We start from the raw sequence: 16,889 nt of genomic DNA on the forward strand, positions 1-16,889 counted from the left end.
GGATGATGGAATTCTGAGGAAGAGAACAATAATTAGGATCTCTGCACAGACGTCCTTGCTCATGAGAAGTCACTGCTTATCTTTTAGTGATAGCATTCATACTTTTTTTTTTTTTTTTGGTCTTTTTAGGGCCACACCCATGGCATACGGAGGTTTCCAGGCTAGGGGTCAAACTGAAACTGCAGCTGCCGGTCTACACCATAGCCACAGCAACACCGGATCCTTAACCCACTGAGCGAGGCCAGGGATCAAACCAGCATCCTCCTGGACACTAATCAGATTTGTTTCCACTGTGCCACAAAATGGGAACTCCCACTATCATACTTCCAATACAAAATTCTGGGGGATTACAGCTGACCCAAGAAACAGCCAAAAGATGTTCTTAAATAGAACACGCAGAAATATACTGTCACTTGCAGCACAAGATCTGAACATATTCTATGACCCTTAATTTTTTTAGGTCAAGAGGAAAACTGCTATCAATAGTAAAATCAAGTAGCATACAGTATAGTATGCTTAAGTACAAGTAGCAGAAACAATGATCATTTTCTTTGTTTAAAAGGTAACTATATTGTCTAGTGACTGGAAAAACAAAACAAAACCACCAATAATGCTGTTGCCATGAAAACAATCAGTCTCTTGTTCTAGCCCCAAGTTACATTCATTCTTAGCAAAAACTTGCGCTGCCAGTTTGCCCTGTGTAGAGCCCACACGCAAACATTCTTTTTTATTTAAAAGTAGTCCTAGCTGGCTAGAAGAGTAGTGTAGAACCCTGCCAAATACAAGGAAGCTCCTGAGTTGTCTGTATTGGCTAAAATGAGGAAGTTCTGCAATGAACGTTTTCAGCTGGTGAGGAAGGAGGGGGGTGGGTGGAGCAGGTGAATGGCCTACAGAAGGCAGACCTAATGCAGGGAATTCTAGCATTCCGGAAGTCTCAATGAAAGACAAGCAGGAGTGCAGGCAAACGGCTGTTCCCTGTGCCATCTGGTATAATACGCCAATCGAGAACACGTAATTTAATCATGCAGGGAAAAAAGGAAAGCACAGCCAGTTTTACAAAGAAGTTTGTATATAGGAGGACCTAAGTCTCTTAGGCTTTGGTTTTAAAGTGTTTTTATTCCATCTAAAATTATAAGAATCTCAAAAAGCTTTAATGACTAAAAACATCTTTCAATCCGGCCAAACGAACTCTGTTTTTTATAATTACCTGTTCAAAGTGGTGCTGTGGGCTTGTGTTTGTTCCCAAGTCTGTTCCTGTCATTGGCAGTTCTTTAAGTTCCACATGGAATATGTAGAAAATGAATCCATAAAGAGCTGGTCCCAGACCATTGCATAATCCTCGAATTCCTGTTATCATTCCTTGAACAACACCTGTATTGTTGAAACATTATTTAGTGTACCGTTAATTTCCCTACCCAACAACTGATAGAAACATGAAGTCATTTATTCCAAAACCAAAGCTTTTATCAGACTCTAGCAACTCACTGCAATGGCATCAAACATCATTTAGAAGCAATCAGCTCTACAAAGTATACGGTGAGCTACTGGATACAAAAGTAAGCTCAGCTCTACCCAGACACAGGTCTAACAGAGAAACAAGTGAGCAAGGTCACATTATTTCCTTTAAAACATCTGGGCTAAGATCGGGCATGAGTTCATAAGCACAATTGTTAAAAACTCTGTCCCCAGGCGGCTACTTTGTTTAGTCAACTGTAGCTCCTTTTTATAGGGTTTGATTTTTTTTTTTTTTTTAAATCTCTGGGATCTTCTCCCAAATTTAAAATTCAACTTGCTTTTGGACACAGGCCTTTCCTTTTTTATCCATCACGTAACAATTGCCACTCTTAACACCCCCTTTTTTCCTTATGACTTCAAAACCTTTTTGAATAATTAATAGGCTTTTCAAATAATTATTCCTCACCTGTTAGCACTTTCAGAATTAAGCGTTCCTACCACAAGACAATAAAAAATCAATGTTCTGTATGTCTTTAGATAACTGAGACATACAAGTTAATGAAAGGCTTGTCTGTGAGCACGTCACAGCCTACATGATATAAATACATGGTTCGTGGACATAGGAGGCCAGCCTTCATCATTAAGGTTTCTATAGGCCACACAGTCACAGCGACGGATAAGCAGCATATATCCACCTACAGTTAGTACGTAGAATCTGCTTTTTCTCTTTACAATGAAAGCAATTTACAATTCTCTACCCCGAAGAGAGCTTATGTTTCAGTACTCAGCAAAGAGAAAGAACATAGAATCAATATTCCGTCCTTTTAAAGAATTACCATTGGTTCTTATCAACTTGCCTTGTTGATCAGCATCAGCAGTTCGTGAAACAAGTGCACTGACAGCCGGAAAGGTAATGCTAGACATGGCTGCCACTGCCCCGGCAGCCCACATCATCCTGCAATCAAAAGCAGCAAAACGGAAACGGTATATTCTTCTCTACTGTACAAAGTCAAAATACATATTTATCTTTTTTCTTTGGTCTTTTTTTCCCCAGGACCACATATGTAAGTTCCCAGGCTAGGGGTCCAATCAGCTGTAGCCACCTGCCTACGCCACAGCCACAGCAACACTAGATCCTAGCTGTGTCTGCGACCTACACCACAGCTCACAGCAACATCGGATCCTTAACCCACTGAGTGAAGCCTGGGATCAAATCCATGTCCTTGTGGATACTAGTCAGGTTCATTACAGCTGAACCACAACGGGAACTTCTCAAAATACATACTCAAAATCAAGTAACTCTCCCTCATGGCCTAATAGTTAAGGATGTGGCATTGTCACTGTTCTGGTGTGGGTTTGGCCTGGGAACGGCATACCACAGGAGTGGCCAAATAATTAAAAATTTTTAAAAAATAAAATCAAGTAATTCTTACTGAGAAATGGCTGGGGAAAAGGAAAAGCAAACTGTCCTTGCTTTTACTTCTTTCCTATGTGACTCTGGGCAAGTCATTTAAAAAGTCTAACCTGTTTACTCTTCTAGAAAGCAGAAATACAACCACTTATTCACAAGGACGGTATGGCGTTTTAATGTAGAATGGGATATCAAACATTACATCCAACTGGACAGTGTATTGGGTGTTATTTCTGCAGGGCTTTGGTTGGGGTGGGGGGGTAGATGTTGAGAACCAGGTATAATCCACAGGAAAAAAAAAAAAGTGTTTTCAAACATTTGCTAGTAACTGCTGGCAAGGTTCCCAGAGACTTGTGATTCAATGGGAGGAAATCACTAATTTGATCTAAATGTACTACCAGCTTGATGTTTAAGTGTTTTTGATAATTTAAACTGAGCATCTCTGAACAAGCGAGACTGAAAACTAAACATCCACTAAAACCCACTCTTGGTGCAGAGATGATGTATTCAGCTGAGTGAAACACTCCTGCAAACTGGTGTTGGGTCCCCTAAGACCTGAGCACAAGGAGGTGTGCATGGGCAGCCTGACACTCGCAGCACCGTCCCTGTCACCTCCCTGCAGGAAACCACACGGGCAAGAAGAGCAAAGAGTCCTCCCAGCATGAAGCTGGGACCAAAACAACTGGACTTTGCCCAGTTCTGGTTTGCCCTCAGTAATGCTCACAGGTGTTACTCAACTTTTTTTCCCTAACCTTGATGCCTCGGGATTCCATGATTTTCCTGACAGACCGAGCTGGATTAAATGCTCATTAGAGATTCAGAAACTCAATTATCTCATTCAAAAACCCCAGCTGTCCCTTAGATATAAAATGCTAGCGTTCCCGCTGTGGAATGATGGGATCTGCGGTGTCTCTGGAGCACTGGGACACAGGTTCCACCCCAGCTGGGTACACTGGGTTAATAACTTAAGGATCCGGTGTTGCCGTAGGTGCAGTGGAGGTCGCAACTGTGACTCGGATTTGATCCAAGTTCCCTGGCCTGGGAACTCCATGTGCCACAGGGTGGCCAAACAAAGAAAAATGTCACTTTGCTATCCTCAAGCCACTGTAGAATATGCAAATACACAAGTGAGAAATCTGCCATATACATTTTGAGAGAGGGGGAAAAAAAGCATACTAAGAGAAGTTAAAAGTATAAGCCTTAGCTGAAAAGCAAAAATTAGGAACTATGAAAATGTTGTCAATTACACCTCAATAAAGCTGAAAAAAAGAAAAGACAAATATCAAAATTAAGAAAATTAAAATATTTATACCTACCAAGGTTCTGAACCAAATCCATACCATGCCAGCTGTAATATTTGAAATCCCAGACCCAGTAAAATGGTGTTCTTATTTCCAATTGACCTCATAAGTAAACTTAAGACTATGGTCTGGAAAATAAGAAAAACCAAAAAGGTTAGAATAAACTTTTTAATACTGAAAAAAGACAAAATACTTAGTGGCTTCTTTTGATCTATAATATAAAAGTACTATTATCAGTTTTTTACATTTGGACTTTTCAGCAACAATTGTCCTGAAAATATCTGAAACCATTACTCCAAGTCATATAAGCAGAAGAAAGGTTTCCTCTGTTGCTACAGATCCAGATTCAGGGAAAAAGTCAGAAAACTGAAAATAGAAAGGTGAACTTTGTGTTCAATACATTTCTACTGAGGACTACTTAAAATCAGAAATTGTTGGAGTTCCCCTGTGGCTCAGTGGGTTAAGGATCCCAGAGTTATCATTACTTTGGCTCTGGTTACAGCTGTGACATGGGTTCAGTCTCTGGACTGAGAACTTGTGCATGCTGTGGATGCAGCCAAAAAGAAAGAAAGAAATTGCAAACAGTAGAGTCAAAAGTTCTAACCTATGGATAGCCCTGTTACATAATAGTTTTTAGGTCCAAACTGATCCAAAATGCTTTTTGTCCTGACTGAAAATAGTATAACTACTCATATATCCTTCACCTAAATTAGCCTACTGCTAAAACCACGATGCTTTTATGAACAGGACATCAGTTTAACAAGTATGACCTGAAAGTGGTATTATATTACAATAATAAATAAGAACACGGCCTTGGAAAAACAGCCTCAATCACCATCTTGGCTCTAACCATGTGACCCTGGGCATGTCACTTCACTCAGTTTGGTCTCTTGCAAAATCATATTTATTTCAAAACTTCATCATGTGAGATAGATGAAATGATACACTGAGCGTTCATTGTGCCTGGCATAGTTAAGCATTTCAGAAACAGTATTATGGGAGTTCCCGCTGTAGCACAGTGGGTTAAGAATCCAACTGCTTGGGTGGCTTGTGTTGCTGTGGAGGTGCAGGTTTGATCCCCGGCCTGGTGCAGTGGGTTAAAGATCTGGCGTTGCTGCAGCTGTAGCTTAGATTCAATTCTTGGCCTGAGGAACTTCCATACAGCATGGATGGGGCCATAAAAAACAAAAAATATTATGAACTGGGTTTTCTTGGTTTTCCTTTTTTTTCCCTTTTTTTTTTTGGTGACACCTTCAGCATCCAGAAGTTCCTGGGCCACAGACTGAACCCATGCCACTGCTGTGACTTGCACCATATCGGTGACAGTTAGGTCCTTAAATTGCTGTGCCACTAGAGAACTCCTTTTCTTTCAAAGCTAATAAAAATCCAACAATAATTTGGGGACATTACTATTAAATACACCCCTTAAGCTGGTTAAGTCCAAAGAAGAAGTGAAAATAATTCAGGAAATCAGTATTTGATGAACTGGCTGATACTCTAAACTCAAAATTACTCAGTATGAGTTTAAAATTCTTTAAGTTGAGACAACCATGTAAGAGTTGAATCAGATTTAATCACAATTAAACCAGTGGGAAGCAAATTATTCTTAAAAAAAAAAAGATTCTTTACAACACTCATAGCTTTCTTAAGATTCTTCCTTGAATTAGATAAGAACAAGATTTAGCCACAAAAAGGGGACTCAGCCGGAGTAAGCAGTTAGCAGAGAAAAACTCCCCGTGTATATGATATTCTACCCAGGACACTGATTTTCTCCCTAAGGCAGGAACTTTTTTCTCATTTATTTTTGTATCCCCAGCACCCAGTGTAAGTTCTTACTAAGTACTTTTGGAAAGCATGTGTAATTTAAAATGTCACAATATTAATAATAATGGAACACATTCCATACATGGGATATATAGTGTGCTAGACAGGGGGAAAAACCAGTATCCCTTAATTCAGTATAAGTCTCATTTTAAAGATGAAAGAACCAAGTCCCAAAGGTTAAAATGACTTGTGACTTAAGCAAGATGACACAGCTAATTCACAGTTAACTGGCATCAACTCTGATCACTCAGTCAACAAGTATTTGCCCAGTTTCTTGCTTCCTTCCTTCCTCTTTTTTCCTTTTTGTCTTTTAGTGCTGCACCTGAAGCATATGGAGGTTCCCAGGCTAGGGGTTGAATCGGAGCTGCAGCTGCTGGCCTGCGCCACAGCCATGTGGGATCTGAGTCACGTCTGCAACCTACACCACAGCTCACGGAAACCTTAACCCAGATCCTTAACCCACTGATTGAGGCCGGGGATGGAACCTGTGTCCTCCTGGATACTAGTTGGGTTCTTTTTTTTTTTTTTTTTTTTGTCTTTTTGCCATTTCTTGGGCCACTTCCACGGCACATGGAGGTTCCCAGGCTAGGGGTCAAATCGGAGCCGTAGCTGCCAGCCTACACCACAGCCATAGCAACAAGGGATCCGAGCTGTGTCTGCAACGTACACCACAGCTCACAGCAACACTGGATGCCTAACCCACGGAGCAAGGCCAGGGATCAAACCTGCAACCTCATGGTTCCTAGTCAGATTTGTTAACCACTGAGCCATGACGGGAACTCCACCAGTTAGGTTCTTAACTCACTGAGCCACAACAGAACTCCCCTAACTATTTTTCAGTGGCTATTCTAGGTCTGAGGGCACTGACCCAGTGACAGTGAACAGGTCACAAAGTACGGTCAGCAAATAGATCATCTCTTAGTAGAAGGCAAAGGTCAGAAGCATACTTATCCAACAAGTTAAGTCTAGGTTGTAGCTACGACGAAGAAAAGAAGACGGGCTAGTGTGACAGAGGTGCTACTCGAACCAGAACGTGCAGGGAAGGCCTTTCTGAGGCGACATCTGAGGTGAGGGCTGCATGGGGAGGAGGAGGCGGTTACGTGAGCGGCTCGGGGGAAGACACTCCAAGTGCAGGGGACAGCAAGTGCAAAGGCCCTGGACTGGCGGGCATTCCACACCACGGGGAACGGAGGAACATGAGACCATGTCTAGAGCCCCAGTGTTATTCTGGTTGTGACGGAAAGTGAATATTCACTATAATACAATTTCCACTCTAGGAAAATTGCTCTGCCAAGTGGTGGACAAGCTGCAGGGAGACAAGTATGGAAACAGACCAGATGGAGGCTAGTGTCATGCTTAGACCAGGCTCCTAGGAGGGGAGAGGGTGACGCTGTGCGTCAGCGTATGTTCTGGAGAGAGCAAAGCGGACAGCAGCTGACGACAGGCTGGAATGTGAGCTTCGAAGAAAGGAAGGAACCAAGAACGGAGGGCGCCAAGGTCTCTGGCCCCACCAACCAGGAGAATGGTGATGCAACAGAACGAGAGCAGCCGCACGGGGTGGAAGGAATCCAGCCTGCAGTCAGGACCCTATCAGTTAGAGAGGCCCAGCCCGTGTGTCCAACAGGGGCTCAGGGACTGGCGGGGTATAAATGTGGGAGTCACCAGGACAGAGGACTGGAAGACAGCAACGAGGAAATGTGTAGACCTAACAACATCCATGCTGTCATGGAAACAGTGATGGAGCCCAATGCTGTGAACTCACGTCTACTGATGTCAAGGGAGGAACGGCCTGAGGCCAACCCCAGAGTAAAGGTCCAGCGGGGACAGACAGCAGCTATGTGGCCTCCACTGAAGGTCGGGTTCATGTCATGAGACCCCGACTCTGGGGGAGAAGCTACAGGTCCATATTTTCATATAACGTCTCCCAATTTTTACATGCTTACTACCACCACTTTTTGTTTTTCTAGGGCCGCACCCATGACATATGGAGGTTGCCAGGCTAGGGGTCGAATCGAAGCTGCAGCTGCCGGCCTACACCACAGCCACAGCAACGCCACATCTGGGCCACGTCTGCGACCTACACCCCAGCTCACGGCAACGCTGAATCCTCAACCCATGGAGCGAGGCCAGGGATCGAACCTGCATCCTATGGATCCCAGCTGGATTTTTATTGCTGAGTCATGATGGGAATTCCACTATTACTTTTTAAAGTTTTGAAATCACTGTGGAAAAAACCAATGACCTTCTGAGCTGCAAGCACAGCGCAGGGTGCTAGTGACCAAGACAAATACAATCCTGACCTCGCGATCTTCTCAGAGCTCTGCTGGGCTCCCAGTCTCCTGGGGCGAAAATAATCACAAGGGCACATCCAAGGTCACACGACACCTCAGAGGAGGGACTGTGAGGGGGTGGAAGGGGCGGCGGTAAGGCAGCAGGAACAAAGGCTCGAGGGCCAGCAGGAGACTCAAAGAGCATCAATGCGGTGCTAGGAGCAGCTCTGTGCTGGAGGGGAGAGTCAGAGGCCGTCCTCTCGCCGGCTTGAGAAGTCAACAGGGAGCAGCCATGCTCGGCGCGTCTCTGACTGATCAGAGTGCACGCTAAAGCTCCTACCTGTAGGGCTGTGAGGCCTACTCACGATTTTAATTCATATAATGACATCGACTGTAATGATCAGTGTTGACATGCAGGCTACATGCTCCTATTTACTTGTTTCTGAAACTCAGCTCATTTTCTCACTTTTAGAAATGTGTTTTTCATCTCCAAAACTGTGTTTCTATGTAGGTCCCAAAGGAGAATGGTCATTTAAAGAACAAGTCCCTGTGGACATGTTTCCGAGGGCCGCATCCGCTCTGTCATCACTGCTGGGTGGTGGCTCATTCCTCCCGAACGAAGCTCACGGCTCTTGAGGAGGAAGGAGCCCAGCCCCGCCCCTCCTGGCTTCACCCCCACCCCCCACCCGGGTTCTGAGGCCGCGTCCTTGATCTTGTAGCCTTTGTGCCTGAGGCCATCTACTGAACAGGGGACCAATTTCTTCTAAAGCACCTGCGACACCACTCAAGAGGTCCACCGTGTGCCTGCCCAAGCTGAGACAGTGCCCACCTTCAGCTTCCACTGTCAGTCGGGTATGAAACAGAATTAAGACCTTACAGCTATTAATCTCTTAAATGTCATTATAGTAAATGACAACCCGTTCTCTTTGTTAACATACAACTCAAATAAAATAGCAGCAAATCTAATCTCCGCAATATATGAAAATGCTAAGACATAATGGCCAGGTTGGATTTATCTCGAGATTCAACGTCAGTTTAACATTTGATAATTCATCAGGTTCTGTTCTATTTGTACACTTTCCGTTGTGTTTAGAAAGGTGGTTTTTTTAAAACCAATCAATCAATGGAAAAATGGGCAAAAGACCTGAATAGACTGTTCTCCAAAGAAGATACACAGATGGCCAGCAAACACATGAAAAAATGCTCAACATCGCTGATTATAAGAGAAATGCAAATCAAAACTACCATGAGATACCACCTCACACCAGTCAGAATGGCCATCATTAATAAATCTACAAATAACAAGTGCTGGAGGGGCTGTGGAGAAAAGGGAACCCTCCCGCACTGCTGGTGGGAATGTAAACTGGTACAGCCACTATGGAGAACAGTTTGGAGATACCTTAGAAATCTATACATAGAACTTCCATATGACCCTGCAATCCCACTCTTGGGCATCTATCCGGACAAAGCTCTACTTAAAAGAGACACATGCAACCGCATGTTCATTGCAGCACTATTCACAATAGCCAGGACATGGAAACAACCCAAATGTCCATCGACAGATGATTGGATTCGGAAGATGTGGTATATATACACAATGGAATACTACTCAGCCATAAAAAAGGATGACATAATGCCATTTGCAGCAACATGGATGGAACTAGAGAATCTCATCCTGAGTGAAATGAGCCAGAAAGACAAAGACAAATACCATATGACATCACTTATAACTGGAATCTAATATCCAGCACAAATGAACATCTCCTCAGAAGAGAAAATCATGGACTTGGAGAAGAGACTTGTGGCTGCCTGATGGGAGGGGGAGGGAGTGGGAGGGATCGGGAGCTTGGGCTTATCAGACACAACTTAGAATAGATTTACAAGGAGATCCCGCTGAATAGCATTGAGAACTATGTCTAGATACTCATGATGCAACAGAGGAAATGGTGGGGGAAAAACTGTAATTGTAATGTATACATGTAAGGATAACCTGACCCCCTTGCTGTACAGTGGGAAAATAAAATAAAAAAAAAAAAAAAAAGAAAGGTGGTTTTTTTAAAAGCTATTTTTACATATAGGCAACAATACATTTTCCCCCAAAGCTAAAGAGCACATTTCGGATAGCCAGGAATGAATATTTAAATGCAATGTTTTTTCCAGATCAAGGGTTTTCAGGATAAACTGAGGTTAAAAACAGCACGCACACTCAGTGCCACATGTATGCACGTGTGAGGCCATGGGGGACGTATATTACAGAATTTAAATTTAAATAGGAAGTTTATCACTAAATCTACCAGACACTCATAAATGATGAGATCTGCAGAAGAAACATACAAGAGTACAATTACAAGGACTTTACCTTCCATCTCAAGAGCAGAACAAACCAAAGCAAGCTGCCATCCAGGAGGCAGGATCTAAGGTGGGAAAGCCTGTCAGAGTAGGTCACTTGGGGAGTCTGGAAAAAGCAAGGCCAAAGAGGAAGAAATGGGCAGGCTTTTTCCCAGCAAGGACAAAGAGTGTGAGCGAGAAAATTCTCATCTGGGAGAAGACTGGCACTTGACTGCGGAGTAGAGATGGTCTGGCGGCCAGGATGAAGTCCAGCGTAAGGCCAGCCAAATTCTTAAGGGTTCCCATCGTGGCGCAGTGGAAACAAATCCGACTGGGAACCACGAGGTTGTGGGTTTGATCCCTGGCCTTGCTTAGTGGGTTAAGGGTCTGGCGCTGCTGCGAGTTGTGGTGTATGCCTTAGATGTGGCTCGGATCCTGAGCCGCGGTGGCTGTGCTATAGGCCAGCCTGGGAACCTCCATACGCCAAAGGTGCGGCGCTAAAAAAGCAAAAAAAAAAAAAAGAAAAAAGAAAATCCAAATTCTTATGTTGATTAATTCATCAAACAACCACTGGCTACCAACTGGGTTTCCAAGATAAAAATGCTTTCACGTCATTCCTCTGCTCAAAGCCCTCCAATGGCTTCCCATCTTTTTGTCAAGTCCTCTGACGACCTGGAAGGCCCCACCCGATCTGGTCCCTCTCCACCTCTCTGAATTCACTTCCTGACACTCGATCTCTTGCTCACGCCGCCAGAACCACACTGTCCCCTGGCTGTTTCTTACACATGTCAGGTACACAGCCTTTCAATGTCACACTTTTCTCCTGGCTGCTTAGAACCCTTTTCCTCCAGACATTCCGATGGGTTGTTTCTTACTCCTTTGGGTCCCTGCTCAAACGTCACCTGTATCAGCAGAGACTCCCAACTCTCCCAGATAACACCCTGCCCCCAGCCATGCTCTACATCCTGCGTATCCCTGTTTTCTATAGCTTTCATTATACCTGATATGTTTACATGGTAAGCTTATCAATTCTCTGATCTCACAAGAATGAAAATGCTATAAGAGCAGGGATTTAGTTAAGTTCACTGCTAAATCACAAGTGCCAGACACACAACAGGTATTCAATAAATATTCACTGAATGAATAAATCAACAAAGTGCCTTTCCGGTTTACACCCTGTATATTGATGACTACATGTCAGCCCCCAAAATCTGACCACCACCACCACCAACAGAATCGTGCTTCTGAACCTACAACCATCTCTCCCTTGAACTCAAAAGAAACTCACCTGTGCAATAATGGAGAGAATGCCCAGGACCGCGATAAATGCTGCAACGCTTTCTGGTGAAAATTTCATTATCTACAAAGTTTCCAGAAAAAGTAACATTAATAAGTACAAAAGAACAACAGATACCATAGTAATGCAACTACTTGTATATTAACATTAAATGGACCACAAAAAGAAAATGGGCAATTCATTTATAACCAAAGAGCTACTCAGAGGAAGAATTTGGCTCTCCCTGAGAACCAAAATTGTAATAATAAGTACTGAAAATAATAGCTACTTAATTTAGACTAAGTATATCTAAATCCCTTAATTTAGATTTCCTAAACTGGAGACAGCTATCAAGCACTCAAAATCCATTTTACAAATAAATACTGCACCATTTTTGTGCTTTTTACAGGGACTGATAAAAGTCTTAATCTCTGCCTCGTGAGGTGAGCGTCAAGGAGAAAAAACCCAATGCTTCCCTTCTGGCTAGCTGCTTTGCTAATATAGCTCTAACTCACAGGCGCTGGAGAATGGATTAAAGCATCCCACCGCCTCCGTAAGCAACACATAAACTCGTAACCACATACACTGACACATACATTGACAGGGAAACCATCTCTTTTTGCCGAAGCCCAAACTCTTGATAGAAATGCACGAGGAACGTCAGCCACACTAAACAGCAAGTTCATTCTAGTGAGCGATTATTTAAAAGGTGACAGTCATTTTTAAAAGGCTCTGCTCTAATAGCTCTCTCAAGATTAATTTTTTTTATTGTGGCACTGAACAATGAAAGAAAATCCACCTTGGCAGAATATAATTTTACCTGTCTGAGGTATAAAAAAAAGCTGGAATATTGGCCTGCCTCCGGTAGGTAGGAAAGAAACACCGTAATGCAGATCAGCAGCACTATGGAGTCCTGGCCCACTTTTTTTAAGGACTAGAACAAGAAAAAGACCACTATAAGACTTTATAAGCAAACACTGAACTATTAAGAACACGCAGAGATATTTTCTGGCAGAGTACATAAAAACACCTGGCTGGCTTTTTTTCTAGTTTACTTCACCCTCCCCAAAACTGCTCTGAAAAGTATTTCAAAATGTTTTTATTTATTTTTTTTAGGGCCACACCCATGGCATATGGAGGTTCCCAGGCTAGGGGTCTAATTGGAGCTACAGCTGCCGGCCTGCACCACAGCCACAGCAACGCAGGATCCAAGCCATGCCTGTGACCTGCACCACAGCTCATGGCAGTGCCGGTTCCTTAACCCACTGAGCGAGGACCGGGAATGAACCTGCAACCTCGTGGTTCCTAGTCGGATTTGTTTCCACTACGCCATGATGGGAACTCCTCAAAATGTTTTTAAAAATCTATCACAGGGTGTTCCTGTTGTGGCTCAGTGGTTAACGAATCCGACTAGGAACCATGAGGTTTCAGGTTCGACCCTTTGGCCTTGCTCAGTGGGTTAAGGATCCCGCATTGCTATGAGCTGTGGTGCAGGTCACAGACACGGCTCGGATCCCACGTTGCCGTGGCTGTGGTGTAGACCAGTGACTACAGCTCCAATTAGACCCCTAGCCTAGGAACCTCCATATGCCTCGGGTGCGGCCCTAGAAAAGGCAAAAAAAAAAAAAAAAGACAAAAATCTATCACAGTGTTTTCCCCAGAGGAATATCCAAAACAAAACATTAATGTTGCTTTGACTCACACATTCACTTTTTTTGCCAAAGAGAAGGAAAAAGCATACACTCACCGCAAAGGGGTCAGCCTGTTCCCAGGAAATGGGAGCGCCCCACGATGCGGGCCGCATCTTCTCAGGCAATGACTCTGGCACAGCGACGAGGATAAAACAAATATCTAGCAAAGCTATCGCAGTGGCCAGGACCACCACCAAGCTGTCCCCATACACTCGCCCGAGATAAGCGCCAATTGCAGGGCTGGTTACCAAACTTGCGGCAAATGTCGCTGAAACCTGCAACACATCAAGGTCAACAGAGAGCAGAGTCAGGACACCTGGGCTCCCTGACCTCCACCAGTCCTGCTTCGCCTGCCTTGTCTCCTCCTCCCTGGGCTATGGACTCCCTCCTTCTGCAGGAAAGAGTTAGATTCTTAACTAAAAACTATGGAATAACCTCTAAGAGAGTGGCTTCAAACTTTCTTTTAAGCCTTGGAGCCTTCTGTTTAAATAAATCCTACTGACAAACTTGTAAGTAAAACAGATTTAAAAACAAAAACTATTTTAGTTCAATAGGGTTTGGGGCCTGGAGCACTGTCCAAATACTGGCCCCACCTCGAAGGCTGGGCAGCTAATAAGCCCCGGGGTTGGGGGGCACCTCCGCAGGCCCACTCTGAATGGTGTCTAAGACAGGACTCCAAGGAAGGGGGTGCCCCTAGGATTCTCTCCTCCAGTCAAAGGAATGCTGACTTTGATACACATTTAAGGCTGGCTGAAATGAAGCTTTAAGACTCTGCAGTTTATCTTTTCATCAGTATTAGTGGTGAGCCGGAGCACAAAATTGAACCTGGTCACCTTTAGGTGGCAGGGTGAGGGAGAATGAGCTCATCCATCCTTGGCACTGAGCACATCTCTGTAAAATTCTCAGGAAGCCCACGCAAGTCTGGTGAAAATGCAGATTAAGGCAGAGGTCAGAGCTGGAGAAAAACTACTAAAGCCAGACATAATCCGGCCTGCTGAACAAAGTGGCCTGCAAATTAGCAGCACATGCGACAGCAGATGACATCTGATAAAGACCGCACTTTCAGCGGAAACTCATAAACTAACGTTGGGGGTGCAAGAGCTTCTGCTCCCTACTCTGTGCTTTATCCTGTTTCTACGCAATTTTGACTTCTGCGTGAAGGATTTAAACTTCACAGAAGTACTTATTTTTGCAGTTTGTTACTAATAAATGCTCAAGATAAGCAATTCAACTGCCAGTGGTCTCTCGTAAAAATAAGATTCACCTGACACAATGTTCAGTCCTTATCCGACAAAAGATGCTTGCCCCATATTTGCTAAAACTCATCATTGTCCTACTTCTGGCAATCTAATAATGATCTGTTAACTTATTTTATTTCTAGGTTTAAGAGACAACAGACTATATTGCCATTAAATATTTGGTTTACCAAAACAGTGTTCAGAATTTGGCAAACCACCACCTGTGGACCAAATCTAACTATAAATGATTCTTTCATGTTAAAAGATACAGACACACACCCACAAGCAAAAACAAAAGAATGTCAGAGACAAACTTGCAACAAGTGGTAAATAAGAGAACCAATGCACAGAAAAATGAATACAGACAATATTGGACTATAATTATGTAATATAAATATAGCTACAACCGCAATCATACTACAATATATAAATTGTAATGTGTGCACTTGTGTGCCTTAAATTTAAAATAATGCTATTAGGTCAAATTTATTAAGTAAAAATTTATTTTTAAAAAAGCAAGAGTTCCCCTGTGACGCAGTAAGTTAAGGATGTGGTGTTGCGTGGTCAAAAAAAAGGGGGGGGGGCAGAAAGAATAGAGGGAGACTATACGTGACCCACAAAGCCACAGAAACGGTTTGGTGATCACTGAGCTGGATGTTAACCTATTATATTTAAAATTAACCATTAAATATGAGTAATTTTTAAACTCATGACATATGAAATCATTTCTTATTTTTACTATTCTATTAAAAAGAACCTCCAGGAGTTCCTGTTGTGGCGCAGTGGTTAACCAATCCGACTAGGAACCACAGGTTGCAGGTTCCACCCCTGGCCTTGCTCAGTGGGTTAAGGATCTGGCGTTGCTGTGAGCTCTGGCGTAGGTTGCAGACTTGGCTTGGATCCTGTGTTGCTGTGGCTGTGGTGTAAGGTGGCGGCTACAGCTCCGATTAGACCCCTGGCCTGGGAACTTCCATATGCCGCGGAAGCAGCCCTAGAAAAGGCAAAAAGACAACAACAACAACAACAACAAAAAGAACTTCCATAAGGTAAGAATTTTCTACTGTAATTTCAAATTTGACATGTGTAACTAATACTAAATGAAAATATTAAAACTTACATGGCTTTATACTGGAAACGAGCATTTTGCAAAGGATGATTTTATAAAATGTATTTATGGGAGCTACTGTCGTGGCGCAGCAGAAATGAATCTGACTAGGAACCATGAGGTTGTGGGTTCGATCCCTGTCCTTGCTTTGTGGGTTAAGGATCCGGTATTGCCGTGAGCTCTGGTGTAGGTCACAGACTTGGCTCCGATCTGGCATTGCTGTGGCTGTTGCGTAGGTCAGTGGCTACAGGTCCGATTGGACCCCTGGCCTGGGAATCTCCATATGCCGCGGGTGTGGACCTAAAAAGACAAAAATATACTGTATTTATGTAAAAATAAATCTTGTAATGCAAAAGCTTACACTCCTTGTAATATTAGAGAATATGGGATGTTTTTCAGCAGAAACAAAGGTATTAAACATACATACCAGTCCATAAGCCATACTTCTTTCATGTTCTTGGGTTATATCTGCTACATATGCAAAGACCACGGAGAAAGTCACTGCAAAAACCCCAGAAACAGAGATAACAGCAAAGTACCACCTAGGATTGAAAGACAATTAATAAGAAATGCTTAGAACAACTACTATTGCCTTAATCTTCATTTCTGTAAGTGAACATAATAGCTAATTTCAGTCAGTAGCTAAGCAGGACAGTTCACTGATTAATTCTTCCATAAATCATTAGCCACAGATACTATGAAAACACAAGGCTAGAACTGGATCTTTTTTTTTTTTTTTTTTTTTTAAGGGCGGCACCTTCGGCATATGGAAGTTTCCAGGCTAGGAGTCTAATTGGAGCTACAGCTGCCGGCCTACACCACAGCCGTAGCAACTCGGGATCTGAGCTGCATCTGTGACCTACACCACAGCACAAGGCAACGTTGGATCCTTAACCCACTGAGCAGGGCCAGGGATCAAACCTGTAACCTCATGGTTCCTAGTCAGATTCGTTTCTGCTGTGCCACAACGGGAACTCCCTAGAACTGGAT

The 16,889-nt window shown here is 43.3% G+C and overlaps 1 protein-coding gene across 1 annotated transcript in view; it reads right to left on the bottom strand.

Moving 5' to 3' along the window:
- MFSD14A (major facilitator superfamily domain containing 14A) overlaps positions 1-16,889 on the bottom strand; it is a 41,281-nt gene that overhangs the window by 1,365 nt on the left and 23,027 nt on the right. The window contains 8 exon segments of the mRNA XM_013997351.2: positions 1-13; positions 1,208-1,371; positions 2,313-2,410; positions 4,183-4,295; positions 11,878-11,949; positions 12,686-12,799; positions 13,613-13,831; positions 16,327-16,441. Of these exon segments, the coding sequence (XP_013852805.2) occupies positions 1-13; positions 1,208-1,371; positions 2,313-2,410; positions 4,183-4,295; positions 11,878-11,949; positions 12,686-12,799; positions 13,613-13,831; positions 16,327-16,441 (908 nt within the window).

This window comes from Sus scrofa, chromosome 4 (genome assembly GCF_000003025.6).
Source record: "Sus scrofa isolate TJ Tabasco breed Duroc chromosome 4, Sscrofa11.1, whole genome shotgun sequence".
NCBI lineage: Eukaryota > Metazoa > Chordata > Mammalia > Artiodactyla > Suidae > Sus > Sus scrofa.